This window comes from Tupaia chinensis, unplaced genomic scaffold, assembly GCF_000334495.1.
Source record: "Tupaia chinensis unplaced genomic scaffold, TupChi_1.0 Scaffold000527_1, whole genome shotgun sequence".
NCBI classification, from domain to species: Eukaryota; Metazoa; Chordata; class Mammalia; order Scandentia; family Tupaiidae; genus Tupaia; species Tupaia belangeri.
This window is the reverse complement of record NW_006160040.1, coordinates 6,664,194-6,684,931: the sequence shown is the minus strand read 5'-3', so window position 1 is coordinate 6,684,931 and position 20,738 is coordinate 6,664,194. Positions and strand designations below refer to the sequence as shown.

At 39.6% G+C, this 20,738-nt stretch overlaps 1 protein-coding gene across 3 annotated transcripts in view; it reads left to right on the top strand.

The window, feature by feature from the left end:
* Positions 1-20,738, top strand: part of REV3L (REV3 like, DNA directed polymerase zeta catalytic subunit) — a 123,667-nt gene that overhangs the window by 52,186 nt on the left and 50,743 nt on the right. For 2 of the 3 annotated variants that reach the window (XM_014591040.2, XM_014591038.2), the window contains exons 11-13: positions 6,737-6,887; positions 7,819-7,860; positions 10,375-10,486. In XM_014591040.2, coding sequence (XP_014446526.1) covers positions 6,737-6,887; positions 7,819-7,860; positions 10,375-10,486 — 305 coding nt within the window. Of the gene's footprint in view, positions 1-6,736; positions 6,888-7,667; positions 7,861-10,374; positions 10,487-20,738 lie in introns of all 3 variants that reach the window. The other variant, XM_006157005.3, reaches the window with a different exon arrangement.

The following is a 20,738-nucleotide window of genomic DNA, read 5'->3' as shown; positions in this document are numbered from 1 at the left end:
AGTCCAGGTTAGTTTATGGTATGAATTATTTCATATAGCCTCTCTAATCCTCTATGCCAGGCAGAACTGTTTATGGTACCAGGACACCTTTCTAAGAGCTTCTGTTGGCTTTTTTGAGGTCTACCTTAGTTCCATAGTTTTCTGGTCATATCTCTGATAGGGCATTCCAGTCAGAGCTCCAGCAATAAGAGCTTTCCTAATTTCTGATGCAAGGCAACAGGTATTTTTGAACTTATATAAATAACTCTTCTACCACAAAATTAGAATACTCACAAATACTTTCCAATTCTAGAGGGGTCAGGAAGGGAGAAAAGTTTATGTTTCAATTTAAAAACAAGGAAAACAAGAAGCAAACAAAAACATTTTAACAAATTGCTGAACCTATTAGCAGCTCAAAGGAAAGCAAAATTCTTTAATCTGGAAAACAAAGGATAGTAAAACAGTAATGTTTTAGTCAAAAGTCATAAAATTCTAGTTCACCAGTTCAGTTTCATGTAATTAATCGCTGTTCTGTTGAATTTGCGGTGTTACCATGGTCTGTTCTTTTTGTTTAAATCCTAGAAGTTAACATTCAACATTATTATTGATACTTCTGGATTTCTCTCTAACCTTTTCTTGATTGCTTTTTGTTCTCTCTTCTTTTGGAGATGTTTTTGGTATAGGATGTGTGTGCTTGCCAGAAAGACAGACAGAGACAGAGACAGAAAGCGAGAAATCACCCCCCGGGGCGGGGGGGGATGGCCACGCTGCCATCCCTTCTCCTCCATTCTACTCCATTCTCCTCTTGGGATCTTGGGCACACATACACACACGCGCCCAGCATGAGTTTAAGCCACCGGGTCCGGGACTTGAACCGTGGTCGACTACGTGGGAGTTCAGTGACATAGCCATTACTCCAACTGCTGGTCCCGCTTTTTGTTCTCTTATTTCTGTCCATGTGTCTTTAGTTTTTCTGGTAAAGCACTCCCTTCAGAACTTATTGGAAGAGAGCTGGTCTGGTATTGGTAAATTCTTTCAGGTTTTGTTTATCTGAGAATGTTTTTTATCTTTTCTTCCCATATGAAGGATAATCTTGCAAGGTATAATATTATTCTTGGTTGATTTTTTTTTGGAGAGGTTTTTGCTATAGGGCGCATGCGCTTGCCAGACAGAGACAGAGAGAGAGAAAGCGAGAAATCATCCCCCAGGGGGGATGGCCACGCCACAATCCCTTCTCCTCCATTCTCCTCTCGGGATCTTGGACACGCCCGCACACGCGCCCGGCGTGAGTTTTAAGCCACCGGGTCGGGGACATGAACCGCGGTCGACTATGTGGGAGTCCAGCAACATAGCCATTACGCTAACTGCTGGCCCCAGGACTTCACTTTCTTAAAACTATGCCTTATTTTGCCTTTCTGAATTCCACAAACACCATACCGTTTCAAATGAGAAGCCTGATCATAGCCTGATGGGATAACCTTTGTAAGTAACCTGATGTTTCTCTCTTGCCAGTTTTAGTATCTTTGTGGATTTGACCAATCTGGCTATGATGTGCCTTGGAGATCTTGGGTTGATTCTATTATGGGCCCTTTGTATTTTTTGGGGGTCTGGATATTTGAATGCCTCTCTAGGTTTGGAAAGTTTTCTTCCAGGATTTTATAGAATACATTATCAATGCCCTTACTAGTTTTTTCACCTTCTGGGACACTGATTATCTGGATGTTTGGGTGCTTAATGACATCTAGTATTTCTCATGTATTATGTTCATTTTGGGGGGTTATTTTCTCAGTCTTTTTGGTGATTTTTTTTTCTAGGTCAGAGGTTTTGTCTTCAACATCTGAGATTCAGTCTTCTTCATGGTCTAATGTGTTTTTAATACTTTCATGGAAGGTTTTGATTTCCTTTATTACAGCCTTCATATCTAACAGGTGCATTTAATTATTTTTTATGGCGTGTATTTCTTCTTTCAGATTGTGAAAGAATTTGCTCACCTCTTGGAACTTGTCTGTTTTCTCTTGCACTTTCTGGTGTTCATTGTCTCTCATCTTTTATATCTTGTTTTATCTCTGTGAATATTCTGAATTCTTTATTGGACATTTCCACAAGTTCCATTGTACTGTCTGTGGATGATGAGGGGTTGTTCTTTTCCCTTGCGGGAGAGAGATTTTCTTGGTTTCTCATATTTCTTGTGCCTTTGCGTTGATTTCTGGTCATCTGATGGGTTACCTAATTTCTTGGAATTAATTCTAAGCATTCTGATGTGTGTGGGAGGAAGTGACCCTCAGTCTCTCTGCAGTTCCATTTCCCTGATGCTCACCAAGCACTCTTGCTTTTTACTTCGGAACTAGATAATAAAAAGGCCTCACAGTTTCTAGGGAATTAGGTGTCCCTGGGCTAAGCTGTCAGCTTTATCTAAGAGTTCAGAGATGTATGGGAGATGAGCCACGCTCTGCAGCTCCACGCTTCTTCCTGCTGCTCACTCTGCAGTCTTTCTTCTCTGAATTTTAGTCATTTGGTGGTATATTCATTTTTGGCTAATTGCTTAGAGAAGGTTTCTGGAACTGTAAGAGCATATGCTTCCCTTTATTGTAAGGTACTTCTGAAACATTTTCTCTCCTCTGTGTTTTGCAATACGGTCTCCACAGAAATAGATTTTGAATTTAGTTTTATAGAGAGGAGTTTCTTCCTTCAGGAAGCAGGTGCAGTAAGGGTAGAGAATTTTTATGACCCTAAAAGTATTAAGATGCTTGGCTACTGTGTACCTAGGCCTGTCTAAACACTCAGTGTGTGGAGAGGCCAAATAGCAGAGTGAGAAAGGAAGGTTTAAAAAAAAAAAGAAGAAGAAGAAAAGGAAAAGAAAACAAAGGGAAAATGAAAGAAAAAGACAAAAACAACCAAAGAAGTGGGAAAAGTTTTTTTCAGTCAAAAAATTGTGTGCGGGAACCAGCAGTTAGCGTAATGGCTATGTCGCTGGACTCCCACGTAGTTGACCACGGTTCGCGTCCCGGACCCGGTGGCTTAAAACTCATGCCGGGCGCATGTACGTGCATGCCCAAGATCCCGAGAGGAGAATGGAGGAGAAGGGATTGTGGCGTGACCATCCCCCCTGGGGGGTGATTTCTCGCTTTCTGTCTCTCTGTCTGTCTCTGTCTGTCTGGTGAGCGCACGCGCCCTATAGCGAAAACCTCTCCAAAAAAAATAAAATTGTGTGCCATACAAACACACCAGGACACCATTTAAATAGCTTTTAAAATTAGCAAAAGAAAGGAGAGATCAATAGTAAGAAGAAGTGTTTTAAAAATTAAAAAAAAGGGAACCAGCAGTTAGCGTAATGGCTATGTCGCTGGATTCCCACGTAGTCGACCGTGGTTCGCGTACCGGACCCGGTGGCTTAAACTCACGCCGGGCGCGTGTGCGTGCGTGCCCAAGATCCTGAGAGGAGAATGGAGGAGAAGGGATTGTGGCGTGACCATCCCCCCTGGGGGGTGATTTCTTGCTTTCTGTCTCTATGTCTCTCTCTGTCTGTCTGGCGAGCGCACGCACCCTATGGCAAAAATCTATCCCAAAAAAAAAAATAAATAAAAAAAAAAAGAAAAAGAAAAAATTTAAAGAGAGAAACAGAAGACAGAGGTTGCTTTACCTGTCTCAGGGGGTCTGGAAGACGGGGTTTAGAGATTCCAAGTTTTCGTTTTGTACCTGACCTTGTACTATACCCTACAGCCCAAATAAATTGATAAACTCTGGAATACATATCAAACATATACCTAAAATAGAAAATAGAAAATTAAAGGAAACATTATTTAAAAGTTTTTAAAAAAGCAGATTGTTAGACCTGAGCAGAAAGACTTGTTACATTTGATTTTTCTTTTATTCTTTGAAAACCATAATTTTCTACTTATACTGTCACTTTATTGTACGTAACCCCAAATCAGAATGACAGGTCCTTTTGAAGCTAACACTCAGGTCTAGTTGGTTGCCAGATTTTCTTTTTTTTTTTGGAGAGGTTTTTGCTATAGGGCGCGTGTGCTCATGGGAAAGACAGACAGATAGAAAGCGAGAAATCACCCCTCAGGGGGGATGGTCACACCGCAATCCCTTCTCCTCTCGGGATCTTGGGCACACACGCGCCCAGCGTGAGTTTAAGCCCCCGGGTCCGGAACTCGAACCACAGTCGACTACGAGGAAGTCCAGTGACGTAGCTATTACGCTAACTGCTTGTCTTCAGATTTTCTTTTTAAGACATATTCCTAACAGCCATCTACTGGTCAAAACGAGGAATGAACAACAACAAAAAATGCACTATATTTTCTTTGTCTAGGAAATTGTGTCCATAGCATTTCCCCCCTCTGTTTCTATTACTCTAGACTAATCTCTCTTCTGTCTGTATAGCAATACTTAGTGCAGAAGATTAAGGGTTATAACACTTCCCTTTTCTCACCTACTTCTTGCCTAGTCACAATCACTCAATCTCTCTGGCTATCTCTTTATTCATTTTGTTTACTTAAGCAATGCTGTACTTTATATTAAAACCAGAATTTTTTAATATAAGTTTGGCCTTGAAAATAAATAATCACCTCTAAGACTTTTCTGACCTCTTATCATCACAGTCTTCTTTATAGTGTTTCTATATGTTTATCCTTTTCTCATTAAATTGGTTGTTTTGTTCTGTTTGGGTTTAGGGAAGAAGTTTTCCATTTAAAATTTTGTTTTTACTAAATTAATGCATGCTGATGGTTAAAAATAAAATCCTGCACCATATATTTTTAAAAATAAAAGTTCTTTCCCTTAGCTCCTCATTTTACATGATTTTATTTTTTATTAGTTTTTTAAAACTATTTAATAACAAATATACTAATGAACACATACGTATTACATGTATATAGTAAAAGTTCAATCAGACAAAAAAGATTTGTTTTGAAAAGTAAGATTCCCTCCCGCCTCAGGCTTAAGGTTTCCTTCCTTAAAGGCAGTTAGTGGTTCTACAATTCTTTTTGTCTCTTTGCTGATATTTTCTATGCATGTGCTGATATTTTTTAGACATACAGAAATGTACTGATTCACTGATTGCATTTACCATGTATTATAGTGATCTTTCCATATTAAAATGTATAGATATGACTCATTCTGTGTGTATTTGTGTGTGCATATGTGCACGCATGTGTTGTGTCTGTGGTATTTTTAGTCTGTGTCATGGTTTTCTGCCTCAGCTTCCCAGATAGCTGGGACCACAGGTACCCACTATCATTCCAGGTGGTCCAGGAATCAGTCACGGCCCTCCCAAGTGGCCACTACAGCTAGATCCTGGCTCACACTTTTGAAAAATTTTAAAGTTAGAGACTATTCCATTATATGTGATCTTTATGGATGTCACCTATTTTGTGTATCCAGTCCCAATTGATAAACATTTAGTTTTTTTCTCATTCTTTTGCTATTATATTATTGAGTAAACATTCTTAGGCATTTATTCTGACTATAAGTGTAAGCTTATCTGTAGGATAAATTCTCAGGAGTAGAATTGCTTGATCAAAAGATATATCCCATTTTTAAGCTGACAGATGTTCCTAAATTGCTCACCAAAGAGATTTACCGAATTCTAGTCCCATCAGTACTGAGAGCCTTGCATTTACATTTCTTCACCAGTCTGCACGCAAGATAAGTATAAAATATGAACCCTTTGTTAAATGTATATTATTTGAATAATTACCAATATCACAATAGTAGTCTGCTATTTTCCATTACTGGCATAGGTACATGGTAAAATCATGGCATGAAAATCCAGCTATAAACATGAATTCAGCCTATATTTTGCTATACTTTTGCATTAAGTGTCAAAGAGAAAATGTACGTGGGTAAAAATCTGACTATTGGGTAGTTGAAACCGTAACAGATTTCCCCACCAAGAAAACCTATAATTAAAAACTCTGAAAAATAAAATTTAAAAATCTCAATGATGGGGGGGAACCAGCAGTTAGCGTAATGGCTATGTCGCTGGACTCCCACGTAGTCGACCGCAGTTCGTGTCCCGGACCCGGTGGCTTAAAACTCTCGCCGGGCGCGTGTGCGTGCGTGCCCAAGATCCTGAGAGGAGAATGGAGGAGAAGGGATTGCGGCGTGACCATCCCCCCTGGGGGGTGATTTCTCGCTTTCTGTCTCTATGTCTATCTCTGTCTGTCTGGCGAGCACACGCGCCCTACAGTGAAAATCTCTCCAAAAAAAAGAAAAAGATGGGGAAAAAATTAAAACTAAAGAACTGTACACACACACACACACACGTCTGCCTAGTATGTGCAAAAGTCTAAATTTAAGGGGTCCTTAAGTGTATTAATAGGTAGGAAGGAACTTTTACATATATTATGTGTGTGTGTGTATACACACATACATGCGTGTGTGTGTGTGTGTTTGTGTATACACACAAATACATGCATATAAATTTAAACTACAGGTAAAACTTAGTTTCATTAACTGTAAAGAATAAAAAGTGACAGACTGCTAGACATTTCTCTTTCTTAGAAATTGAGAGAAGTAAGCATTGTCGATGAAAAGTTACTGTTCTTACAGATTTTCCAAAATAAAAATATGAATTGATTTGATCTAATCTTGGAAGTGAAAATCTTTAAGGTATTAAATTGCAACTTTGTATATGTTCCTATAATTTTTCACACATACCTCCTTAGGGTCTAAGTGAACTGTGTTTCCTTGAGCATCCATGTCTCAAAAATCATTTTTAATTCCTTATTTCTCCATTCTTTTGGTATAGATACAAAATCTTACCTTAATCAGTGTGGAGTTACATGCACGAACTAGACGAGATTTAGAACCAGATCCTGAATTTGACCCAATCTGTGCTCTATTCTACTGCATCTCATCTGACACTCCACTACCAGATACAGAAAAAACAGAACTCACAGGTGCTATGTCGCTGGACTCCCACGTAGTCGACCGCAGTTCGTGTCCCGGACCCGGTGGCTTAAAACTCTCGCCGGGCGCGTGTGCGTGCGTGCCCAAGATCCTGAGAGGAGAATGGAGGAGAAGGGATTGCGGCGTGACCATCCCCCCTGGGGGGTGATTTCTCGCTTTCTGTCTCTATGTCTATCTCTGTCTGTCTGGCGAGCACACGCGCCCTACAGTGAAAATCTCTCCAAAAAAAAGAAAAAGATGGGGAAAAAATTAAAACTAAAGAACTGTACACACACACACACACACGTCTGCCTAGTATGTGCAAAAGTCTAAATTTAAGGGGTCCTTAAGTGTATTAATAGGTAGGAAGGAACTTTTACATATATTATGTGTGTGTGTGTATACACACATACATGCGTGTGTGTGTGTGTGTTTGTGTATACACACAAATACATGCATATAAATTTAAACTACAGGTAAAACTTAGTTTCATTAACTGTAAAGAATAAAAAGTGACAGACTGCTAGACATTTCTCTTTCTTAGAAATTGAGAGAAGTAAGCATTGTCGATGAAAAGTTACTGTTCTTACAGATTTTCCAAAATAAAAATATGAATTGATTTGATCTAATCTTGGAAGTGAAAATCTTTAAGGTATTAAATTGCAACTTTGTATATGTTCCTATAATTTTTCACACATACCTCCTTAGGGTCTAAGTGAACTGTGTTTCCTTGAGCATCCATGTCTCAAAAATCATTTTTAATTCCTTATTTCTCCATTCTTTTGGTATAGATACAAAATCTTACCTTAATCAGTGTGGAGTTACATGCACGAACTAGACGAGATTTAGAACCAGATCCTGAATTTGACCCAATCTGTGCTCTATTCTACTGCATCTCATCTGACACTCCACTACCAGATACAGAAAAAACAGAACTCACAGGTGTAATAGTGATTGATAAAGACAAAACAGTCTTCAGTCAAGGTATTGTTCTTTTTTTTTTTTTTTTTAATGACATTATTTCACTCCATTGTGCTCCTCCTACCCCAGTGCCCCAGTGTGATTACTTATGTGTACCACCCCTGGCCTTTAGGTTGGACTGGGATTCTAACCCAGCCTCCCATGTTGTCCCAGCCTTCCCTGTTGTCCCAGCTTCTGGAGCACATCTTAGTGTATACCACCTTGGCTAGGCCTGTTGTTAATTTTTGTTAATGATATACCTGCCTAATTTAGGATGATCTTTCAATGGGGAATTTCTAGGCTGGAGAACTCATTCAAACAAGCATAAAGATTCCTTTCTAAAATGATTTCTGAAGTGGGGATAAGAGGCTGTTGTTGTCCTAGATTCATTATACTTACTTCAATTATTGTGAAAAAATCAGAAACAATACAATGTAAAGATCTTAATAAAACTTTCCATTAGCATATCTAGTGTGTTCTAAGTATCATTTTATAAATTGTTGGAACCAGCAGTTGGCGTAATGGCTATGTCACTGGACTCCCATGTGGTCGACCACGGTTCGAGTCCCAGATCTGGCGGCTTAAACTCACACTTGGCGTGTGTGTGTGCATGCCCAAGATTCCAAGAGGAGAATGGAGGAGAAGGGATTGTGGTGTGGCCATCCCCCTGGGGGGTGATTTCTTGCTTTCTGTCTCTCTCTGGTGAGTGCACACACCCTATAGCGAAAACCTCTCCCCCCAAAAAAGAATTTTTTTTAATTGTTAATTCAGAATCCAAAAAATTATGTATCACTAGATGGGGTGGATGCTCTTCTATATACTTATACAGGTATTTTGCTTCAAATATAGGGTTTCTCTTTGCTTTATAAAGTTATTACTATGAGTAAACTAATAGTTAATAAGAGACTTTTAAAAATTATTATTAAATTTTCTTTTATTTATTATTATTATTATTTTTAATTTGAGCAGAAAAAGACAGAGATCAAGATAAATGAAAAGTGAGAAAGTAAGTTGCCAGGTCCAGGACTTGAATCATGGTTGGCTATGTGGGAGTCCAGTGCCTTAACCACCATGGCAACTGCCAGCCCAATAAGAGACTTTCTTTTAAGCTTTGATTTTTTTTTCTTGTCCATGAGAGAGAAAAAGAAACAGGTACCCTCATTAGGGTTTCGCCATACTGCAGTCCTTCCCCTACCCTAAGCCTTCTAGCTATTCAGGATTGTAGTGTGTATATGCACACTCAGGATTTTGGGTCAACCTGGGATCCTAACCTGGGCCTTTCATGTGACTTTAGAACCTCATAGCGATACCCTGTCACCTGTGCCATAGCAGCTGGTCCAGGGTTTATAAGAGACTTTTAAGATACAAGGAGACTTCACAAAGTTTATAGAAAAATGGAATTAAAGAACAAGTTTATTTTGTTACCAAAAATAAAAAATTTAATCCACGCAGTTTTTTTTTATAATACACATTTTTTTCATGATTTTTTTTTAATTGCTAGAAGGTATGTGCACTTACCAAAAAGAAAGAGAAAAACATCCCATAAGTGGGCATGATCATGCTGCAGTCCTTTTTCATCCGTTTTTCTACCCCATCAGGGTTTGTGGCATACATGCGCACATGCTCAGTATTTTTTTCAAGTCACCAGGTCCAGTTCTCAAACCACAGTTGGCCATGCAGTATCTTGCTCCCTATGCACAGTTAGAGCTTAACCACAGTGCTGTGGTGCCAGCCCTTTCCATTAACTTTTTGAAGGCTCTTCTTCTATTGTGACTTTATCTGTATCTGTTTCTGAACACATGTACTTTTGGCTCAATGGTTCTTCATGTAGTATACCGTATAAAGCATTTTATAGAAAACTAAGTATTCCTCTACAGTTTTAAATGCTAACCATTGGAAATGCAGTCAGTCCACTGAAGAAATCTTAACACAGAACAAAACCATATAAGAATTTGCAGTTTAATCAGTGATATGCTCTGGCTGTTCATTCCAGCTCATAAGCCAATTTGAATTTTGATGTATTTTTCAAGCTAGCTGATGTCACTTTGATAGTGACAGCCATGGTGTAAATTTTATATTACAAAAATAGGCAAGTGCTACAAATGAGGGCTTGTTTTTTCTTTTTTTTCTGAAGAGATAGTTGTTAAATATTTTTCAGGATACCACTGATTTAACTATTTTCTGCTAAGTGAAGCTCTTCCTATTACTAGAGACAGAAACAAAGTAACAACATTTCTTCATGGGTGATATGTTATAATGTGGAGAATTCTGTGAATATAGACCTTTCAGAAGAATAACAGAAAATAGAGAAGCTGAATTTTCTGTTACATATTGAACTAGAAAACCATTTAAGCAGTTTTTCGAGAAATTGAGCTAATTATGTTTTGTTTTATTTCAGGAAATACTTTTCTAAATTGAAATGTTTCCATATAATTTCATTCAAAAGTGAGGGTTAATGTTACTTTTATATTCTATAATGTTACATTACTACATGATATAATCATTTTATATATAATAAACATTTTGTGTATTTCCTAGATCTCAGATATCAGACCCCATTGCTTAGTAGATCTGGAATTACAGGACTACAAGTTACCTATGCTGCTGATGAGAAGGCACTCTTTCAAGAAATTGCAAATATAATAAAGAGGTATTGTTTCACATTTCTTGTTTGTTTTTTTTTCTCCCCACTTTTTGTTCAGAGAATTTTTTATTCTGTTGCGTGAAAGGTGAAGAAGATATTCCCTTCCTGTAGCCATTGAAAGTAGAGAGTTATCCCTGGAAAGAAGTTTTTTTTGTTTGTTTTTCCTTTTTTAGAGAGGTTTTTATTTTTTGCTATAGGGTGCATGTGCTCGCCAGAAAGACAGAGAGAGACAGAGACAGAAACTGAGAAATCACCCCACGGGGGGAGGGGGGTGGTGGCCACGCTGCAGTCCCTTCTCCTCCCGCCTCCTCTCGGGATCCTGGGCCCGCATGCACATGTGCCCGGTGTGAGTTTAAGCCACTGGGTCCGGGACTCGAACCTCTGTCGACTACATGGGAGTCCAGCAACATAGCCACACTAACTGCTAGTCCCGGAAAGATTTTTTTTTTTACACTCACTTGCAACCACCACCCTCATTTTCATTAGATAAGGGAAAGGTCAAACAATATTCTCAAGATTGAGGGGCCAGGAGAATAGAAATATTTGCTTAGCCTCTAGCTTCCCAGTTGGATTTGAAGATAATTTTTTCTTTTTTTTAGAGAGATTTTTGCTATGGGGCACATGCACTTGCTAGAGAGACAGAAAAAGTGAGAAATCACCCCACAGAGGGATGGCCATGCCGCAATCACTTCTCCTCCATTCTCCTTTTGGGATCTTGGGCATGTGCCCACATGCACCCAGCATGAGTTTTAAGCCACCAGATCCAGGACTTGAACCGCGGTCAACTATGTGGGAATCAAGCAACATAACCATTATGCCATCTGCTGGTCCCTAAGGATGACTTTACTATGGTGCTGAAGTAATGGGGAATTGTACTGAAGTTAAATTGTATTATTCAGTAAATAGGTTTCTATTTTGGTAGCCATCCAGCAGTTCAGTTCCTTTTTGCTTTCTGACTTCTAAACAAGGCAGTATTTCTAAAAAGCTTTGGAAGACAGTCTATTCATATATTTATCTAGTCATAATTGTTAGACCATCTGGTACTCCTATGTACATAGTTTCTTAAAAATCTCCTTTGACCATTTGGTAGTTGGTCTTGACGTTTTTGATAGTAGATTCTTGTAAATTAATTTATGAAAAGGACTTTTTTAAAAACAATTTCAATTTTAAAATAAAATAATTAAGTGGATCTTACATTTTCTCAAGTGTGTAGTAACTCTTGATTTTTCATGCACTCTCCTATTAAATGTTTCACTTTCTAGAAACCTTAAGGTCTCTGCCCATTGCTAAGTTCAGATTTCTAAATACCTAAAGTGAACTGAAAAACTCTTCAGTCCAGCAGGTGGCCTAGAGGTTGAGGTGCTGGATCCCACATAACCAGCTGTGAGGTTCAAATCATGGACCCAGTGGCTTGAAATTCATACTAGGTGTGTGTAATGTTCGTGTCCCAAATCCCAGGAGACTGTAGGAGAAAGAGTTATGGTATGGCCATCTCCCCAAGAGGGTAATTTCTTACTTTTTTCCCTCTTTCTCTCTTTCTATCTCTCTGGCAAGCATATAGCTCCTATAGCAAAAACTTAAAAAAAAAATACTCTTTGAATCTTGCTATAAAGATGAAAGCTTTTCTTGAGCATGTTACTATACTTAGTCCTTTCTGTCCCGCTTCTATATTGAATTCTTTCCTGTAAAAATTGAAACAATATTCTGCATTAAAGATTAAGGTGAGGGGCCAGCAGATGGTGTAGCTGGCAGGTTGTTGTACTCCCACATGGCTGATCCCAGTTTGAGTCTTAGAACCAGTGGTTTGAAAATTACACCAGGCACATGTGCATGCATGCCCAAGATCCCGGGAGGAAAATCGAGGAGAATGGATTGCAGCATGGCCATCCCCCTGGGGAGTGATTTCTCACTTTCCCTCTCACTGTCTCTTCTCTCTCTCTCTCTCTGGCAAGTACTTGTGCCCTAAGGCAAAAACCTTTTTAAAAAAAAAAAAAAAAAAGATCAAGATGATATCCTACAGATTCAATATCTGATTCTAAGTAGGTTAAATCATTTAAAACTTAGAAACCAGGCAATTTTTTTTTTTTTTGGAGAGGTTTTTGTTATAGGGTACATGTGCTCGTCAGAAAGACAGAGACAGAGAGACAGAAAGTGAGAAATCATGTGGCAATGCTGCAATCCCTTCTCTGTTCTCCTCTCAGGATCTTGTGCACACACATGCATGTGCTCTGTGTGAGTTTAAGCCACCAGGTCTGGGACGCAAACTGTGCTCTACTACATGGGAGTCCAGCGACATAGCGATTACGCCAACTGCTGGTCCTCAGGCAATGTATTTTCTATAAAGCGAATTAAATTACATGATGGAGCACCAACAACATGCTACCTACCACTCTAGGGGGGAAATATGAGAAAAGTTTTTTTTTTGTTTTGTTTTTTGTTTTGTTTTGTTTTTTTTGAGAGATTTTCACTGTAGGGCGCGTGCGCTCGCCAGACAGACAGAGAGAGACATAGAGACAGAAAGCGAGAAATCACCCCCCAGGGGGGATGGTCACGCCGCAATCCCTTCTCCTCCATTCTCCTCTCAGGATCTTGGGCACGCACGCACACGCGCCCGGCGTGAGTTTTAAGCCACCGGGTCCGGGACACGAACCGCAGTCGACTACGTGGGAGTCCAGCGACATAGCCATTACGCTAACTGCTGGTTCCCAAGAAAAGTATTTTTACTATTAATAGCACTGGCGACCTGATAGATCCCCGTTCATTTAAGTCTCGATGTTGTCAGCCCTACCTCTTATGTTCTTATAGAATATGTTATCCACATATCAGATGTTCTCAGTGCCCACACTTCTATTTCTGCAAACAGTTTAGCTAAAGGAACATGAGAGAGTTTCAATCAGTATTATTTTGTGTGCCAGCACATATGTAGTAATGTCACACCTAGGTTTTACATGCTTGTCTTCTCTTTATTAGGTATATTGCCAATAACAGAATACCTGGCAACATTGAGAATTTTGTCAGTTTTTTCAGGTGTAATAATTTCTTTTAATGTCCATAAATGAATTATACTAGTCATTAAGAAAAATAGGGTAATCAAAACTATCACACAGAGGGAACTGGCAGTTAGCGTAATGGCTATGTCGCTGGACTCCCATGTAGTTGACCGCGGTTCGCGTCCCGGACCCGGTGACTTAAAACTCACGCTGGGCGCGTGTGCGTGCGTGCCCAAGATCCCAAGAGAAGAATGGAGGAGAAGGGATTGCGGCGTGGCCTTCCCCCCTGGGGGGTGATTTCTCGCTTTCTGTCTCCATGTCTCTGTCTGTCTGGCGAGCGCATGCACCCTATAGCGAAAAAAAACTCTCAAAAAAAAACTATAATACAGAGAAGAAAAACACTTAAATATCAACAGTTCAGTGTTATAATATCTTTTATATATTAGTCCAAGCAGCCAAAAAGATTATTTTATTTTTTCACCCTATTGTTGAGTACTACTTGAAACCGGCTTTGGAGTCAGCCAACCCAATATTTTTGTCTTCAAATTACTTACTTCTCTAAGCTTTGTTTTCATTGAGTAAAGTAAAAACCAAATCTATTATTTTGTCACAGTAATTTTTCTTTTTCCATTCTTCCTTGGGCTTTTAACAACTCTATATTTTGCCCAGTCTCTTACTTAAAAATAGCTTATGATTTTTCCCTTTTCCTCTTTCCTGCACCCATACATTATATCTTATCCATTTAATATCAGGAGTCTTTCTTTTTCCTTTCTTTTTTTAAAATTTGCTAGAGAACATGTGTGCTGACCTGAGAGAAACAGAAAGTCAGAGAAGGAAAGTGAGAAAGCATCTCCCCTGGAGGATGGTTATGCTACAGTCCCCTCTCCTCCATTTCTCCTTCCGGGGTCTTGGGCACACACACGTGACAGGCTTCTCAGACCACCAGGTCTGGGCCTCAAACCACATAGTTGACCACGTTAGATCCAACTCTTCAGCCACCATGCTACCTACTGGCCCCAGAATTATTTTCCAGGATTATTCCTACCCTTCCATTGCCCATTTTCAGTATAGTAGGTAGAGTTCCTAATCTCTTACCTGTACAGATGTTAGTGAGTTATTGAAAATATGAATTGTGAAGCAGCTTGTTTCTACCTAAACAAATAAAATCATTTTTCTGTTTTTGCTGCTTACATATTCTTTTCCAGTTTTGTTTTTTCTTCACTACTAATCCTATTTACCCAAACTTGTTTTTTATGTAACTTTTAGAAACATGATAGAATAAAAAAATACCTTATGCAGTTGAGAAACATATCAAGACTTTGTTATTGTCACCAGATGTTTTCACAGAAAAAGTGGAATCTTTTAGCTTTTGGACTTGAAACAGATGATTTATCAGTTTTAAAAGTCTCTTAAAATTATTCAAAAATATGTGTGTGTGTGTGTATATATATAAATATATATGAAAAATACTAAAATTACTAAATAAATGTTTTAAAGGGGCAAAATAATGTGAAATGTATTTATTAAGAGACGTACAGATTAACTGTTGTTTTTCTGGCAAACATTTCTGAGCAGTAGCAGTTTATAAAAATAGAAATCTCAGGCCAGTCACTGGTGTGCTGGTTAAAGTGGCTGGATTCTACATGTTCAACTGCAGAGTCTAGTCTTGGACCCAGGAGTGTGAAAAACACACTAGACACATGAGCAAATGTGTCCAGAATCCCCACAGGAGAATGGGACAGGAGGAATTGCAGCATCGCCATCCCCTGAGAGATGCTTTCTTGTTTTCTCGCTTCCCTCTCTCTCTGTCTCTCTCTCTGGTGAGCATACGCTCCTATTGCAAATTTTTAGAGGTAATAAAATAGTGCCAGCAGGTGATGTAGTGCTGAAGACTTTGGACTTCCACATGGTGAAATGCGATTTAAATCCCGGACCTGGCAGCTTGAAACCTAGGCCGAATACATATGTACGCATCCCCAGAATCTTGAGAGGAAAATGGAGGAGAAGGAATTGGGCATAGTCATCTGCCCTGGGGGGGTGATTTCTCACTTTCTGTCTTACTGGTGAGTACACACACCCTATAGCAAAAATCTCTCTTAAAAAAAAAAAAAAAAAGAGAGAGAGAGAAAGAAAAATAATATATTTTTTTTAATTGCCAGGAGGTATGCATACTCACCACAGAGAAATAGAGAAGGAGAAAATCACTACTCTCCCCATCCCCACAAGGGGCATGGTCATGCTACAGTCCCTTCTCCTCCATTTGTTCATCCTACCAGAATTTTGGGAATACATGATGGACCTGGCGTGTTTCTCAGCTGCTGGGGCCAGAATTGGGACTTTAGCCATGCAGGGTCCAGTTTGTAACCACATTAGGCGATGAGGCCAGCCTGACAACTGTTTTTAAAGTCTTTTTAATTATTTTTTTAAAGAATTTTAAATTTTATTTTATTTATTATAGCTCTTCTTCAGTTTGACCAGGGAGAGAGACACAGAGGGAGAGACAGAGAGAAAGCAAGCCACCAGGTCCAGGACTTAAACTGTGGTCAGACATGTGGGAATCCAGCATCCCAGCCACTGTGCCACCTGCCAGTCCCATGTCTTCTTATTTCCTACATGAGCAAGAGAGGAAGAAAGAGGGATAGAAGCAGTACCATCAACAGAGTCTTAAAGACACAATCCACACTCAACCTTCAGCCAGCCCTGGATCTTGTGCAACTGTGTGGCCTAGCATACCACGAAGGTGTCTAGAAGGTGTCTAGACTTGAATCAGGAACTTAACTATGTGGGATTGTCTCCCAGAGCATTGTGCTTTACCACTGCACCACCAATCAGGCACCCCAAGATTGACAGCTTTTTTTTTTTTTTTTTTAAATTTTGCTACAGGATACATATGCTTGCTGAGGAGAGAGAGAGTGGGAAAGTAAGAAAGTACCATCTAGGAGGTGGGCCATGTTGTAATCCCTCTCCTCTATTCTCTTCTTAGGATTTTAGACACACATTCACACGTTCCTGGAGTGTTTCTGAAGCCACCAGACTTGAACCATGTAGTTGGCCATATAGGATCAAGCTGCCTTAAGTATGCTGCTACCTGTTGACTCAACATCTCTTTAATTGACACAAAATTATTTTCAAAACATTATAAAAAAGAATGAGCATACTTAACCAGATCAGTTAGTTGCCACAACAGAACAAATAGCTGACTGGAATAATAATTATTATAATAACAGGATATTTCATGAATCAAAGAGACTCAGAAGAAAAATTGGAAGAACTAACTTTGTAACAGTTATAATGAGGGGTCTCTGAAATCATTTGGCATCTTCTTCATATTATAGCTGGACTTAGAAATGTGTATGACATGAATGTCAGGAATCCCTCAAATTCTTCTCTTTCTTTTTTTTGAAGAGACTTCTGCTATAAGGCTTGTGCGATCACAAGAAAGATAGAGAAAGACAGAGAGACAGAAAGCAGGAAATCATTCCATGGAGGGGATGACCACACCACAATCCTTTCTCCTCTATTCTCTTCTCAGGATCTTGGGCACATACGCACAAGTGCCCAATGAGAGTTTTACATCACCGGGTTCAGGACTCAAATCATAGTTGACTATGTGGGAGTCCAGTGACATAACCATTACACCATCTGCTGGTCCCCTAAATTCTTCTCTTAAGATAAGGTCAACTGTGGCCACGTTGTAATGCTTGTTCTGAGTTACTCAGTATTACCCAGTTAGCTGCCTGGGATTTTTTGTGTGGAGGAGCATCCTTCCAAACCCCAGTCTCTGATTATCCTTAGAGCCACTTGGTACTTCTACCCCAGTTTCTCAAATTTAGCCATTACATAGTTAGCATAGTTTTACCTAAAGATATACTCCTATGGAGTTAGTCCATCTTTAACTATAAGAAGAAAACTGCAAGTTCATAGAAGAGTTTGACTTCAGTGGAAGAGATAATGAAGTTGGTATCAGCAAAGATGTATTAAATGTAAAGTATGCTGTAAGACTAAGCAGAAAGGGTGTTGGAATACTTTTGCCTTAGGATCTTTCCAGATTCCTTTTTAGAGATCATCTCATAGTTGCTTATTCCCTTGCTTTCTCTTCTCTGTACTCATGTTACAACTCTGGTCTTTGTTCCAGAATTACTGACCACATGGTAGTCTCTACCAAGAAAACTTGATTTTTTTGTTGTTAGACTTTAGGGTGTGTGTGCTCACCAGAGAGAGAAGGAAAGTGAGAAATCACCTTCCCCAAGGTGAACCCAAGAAAACACTTTTTTTTATAGATTGGTAAAAAGTCCATTTGGCTGTTCTAGTCAATTAATCAATGAGTGTTTATTAAATTAAGCCATTGTCTCAGAAATTTCAACCTTATTTGTATAGATGGATAGGACCAGCAGATGGGACCAGCAGTTAGCATAATGGCCACATCGCTGGACTCCCATGTAGTCAACCGCGGTTCAAGTTCCAGACCCCGTGGCTTAAACTCATGCTGGGCACGTGGGCGTGTGTGCCCAAGATCCTGAGAGGATAATGGTGGAGAAGGGATTGTGGCATGGCCAGCCCCCCAGGGGATTGATCTTTTGCTTTCTGTCTCTCTTAGTCTTTCTGGCGAGCACACGTGCTCTAGAGCAAAACCTCAAAAAAAGGAAGGAAGGAAGAAAGGAAGGAAAGAAGATCGATCACCAAATATTAAAAATTGAATTATAGAATGTCTTTTCACAGGAATAGGAAAAGTAAAAGGGTTGCTATTGCAGAAGTTTGAACCTATGTCTTTTGACATCTGCAATTTAAATATGCCAAGATTAAAAATAAGACATGTTTGTGACATTATAATTTTCTTGACTAAGCAAAAACAAGCCATTCAACACCCATTTTAAGAAAGTAGCGGGACCAGCAGTTAGCGTAATGGCTATGTCGCTGGACTCCCATGTAGTTGACTGTGGTTCGCGTCCTGGACCCGGTGGCTTGAAACTCATGCTGGGCGCGTGTGCGTGTGTGCCCAAGATCCTGAGAGGAGAATGGAGGAGAAGGGATTGCAGCATAGCCATCCCCCCTGGGGGATGATTTCTCTCTTTCTATCTCTCTGTCTGTCTGGCGAGCGCACGCGCCCAGTAGCAAAAACCTCTTCAAAAAAAAAGAAGAAAAGAAAGTAGCTATGGAAGACCAACATGTGATCTGGTGGTTAAGACATTGGACTCCCATGTGGCTGACATGTTTCTAGTCCTAGGCCTGGTGGCTTGAAAATCACACCAGGTGCATGTGCACAAGTGCCCAAAATCCTGAGAGGAGAAAGGAGAAGGGGTTGAGGTGTGACTATCCCCCCGTCCCAGGGGATGATTTCTCACTTTCCCTCTCACTGTCTCTCTCTGACTCTCTGGCAAGCACACGTGTCCTGTGACAAAAACATAAAGAAAAAATTTTTAAAAAGGAACAGCTATGGGAACCAGCAGTTAGCGTAATGGCTATGTCGCTGGACTCCCACGTAGTCGACCGCGGTTTGTGTCCCGGACCCGGTGGCTTAAAACTCACACCGGGCATGTGTGCGTGCGTGCCCAAGATCCCGAGAGGAGAATGGAGGAGAAGGGATTGCGGCGTGACCATCCCCCCTGGGGGGTGATTTCTCGCTTTCTGTCTCTGTGTCTCTCTCTGTCTGTCTGGCGAGCGCACGCGCCCTACAGTGAAAATCTCTCAAAAAAAAAAAAAAAAGGAACAGCTATGGCAATATGATAAAATATTAGCAAACTAGTTCTAAAAATACAGCTGATGTTCTGCCCATAATCTATTATTATACCACAGATTTGCACAATAGCCATAGGTAGCTTATATCAGTAAATTATTGTAATCCAGTACCATAGACATTGTTAAGTGATATACTCCGGACAGGCTGCACATTCCACAGTTCAGAGTGACTGAATATGAATGGTTACGTAAAACCCAGCTTCTTAATTTTGTGATATTCGACTCTGCCTTTTGGCTTTTATAAAGAGTATAGTGGAGCAAGGTCCATAGCACAGTGGTGAAGTACTAGATCCTGCACGACTGACTATGCAGTTGAAGTTCTGACCCCAGCAGCTTGAAGATCATGCAAGGCATATGTCCATTCATACCCCAAATTACTTCCTTTTGAAGTAAATCTTCATGTTTATTTTCCCTTATGTATTCAACCAAGTATTTCTTCATGGTGGTCACAGCTTGGAGGGTTTTTTTTTGTTTGTTTGTTTTTTATTATCATAATCTTCTTTATATTACATTGGATTACATATAACTTTACATTGACTTCCATTGCTTTTTCAAAAGGGAATGCCGTGCATGTCAGTCAATACAGAGGCATCGATCTCCCCGCTTTATCATTCAAAGTCTTTTCCATGCATTTCCCAATAATTATTATTATTATAATTTTTTAAAACAGTCAATCACTATTTCTCATTTTGCTTGTTAAAAGACTTCACCCATCATGAAATACTTCCCAGACCAGTCCAGTTGAGAATACTATACACGTCATCTTCAACAGATAATAAACCATATCTGTTTCTCACTAACATCCCCTCTATTGTTCACTTGCTATCTTTCTCTATCCTCTTCTCTTTTTTTTTTTTTATAGTTTATTTTTTATTATAATTTTTTTTTTCCCATCGCAACACACAAATGAATTTTCCATCCAATATATACTGTGCGTTGGCTCAATCAAGCACGTCAACATATATGTTCTCAGCAAATAATTTCCCAATTCTTGTGTCCTGCATACCTTGCCTTTTGTTTTACCATCCTAGATTCCCCATCCCCCTCCCTCTGTTATGACCCATCCTCCTCCCACATTGTCCCTGTCATCCCCGATTGCCCTCCGTGCCTCACCCCTCCCCAAATGATCTGTCAGTGATCTTAATTAGTCTAAGTCTCTCCAATAGTTATCACAGCTGACACATGCCTCTACATGAACTCAAGTCTGACTTTAGGCCTAAACCCCATTGGGTAAAAAGAGCATACTATAAAGTAGAACCCAACTGGGCCCATACCGCTCACTGCAGCCATCAAATATCCATTTTTTTTTTTAAATGGTACGAATAGTTTAACCGTTTTTTTTTGTTTGTTTTTTGTTTTCGTTTTTTTCCCGTAACATTCATTCCCTGAGCATCATCACAGCGTACTAAATGTAATCTCCCATCTAGAATAAACTGCACAGTGACCCAATCAAGCATGTTATCATCAATAATATTCCACTTCTACTTTCTTGCTTATGCACATATATGTTTTTTTTCCTCTTCCTCTTTTTT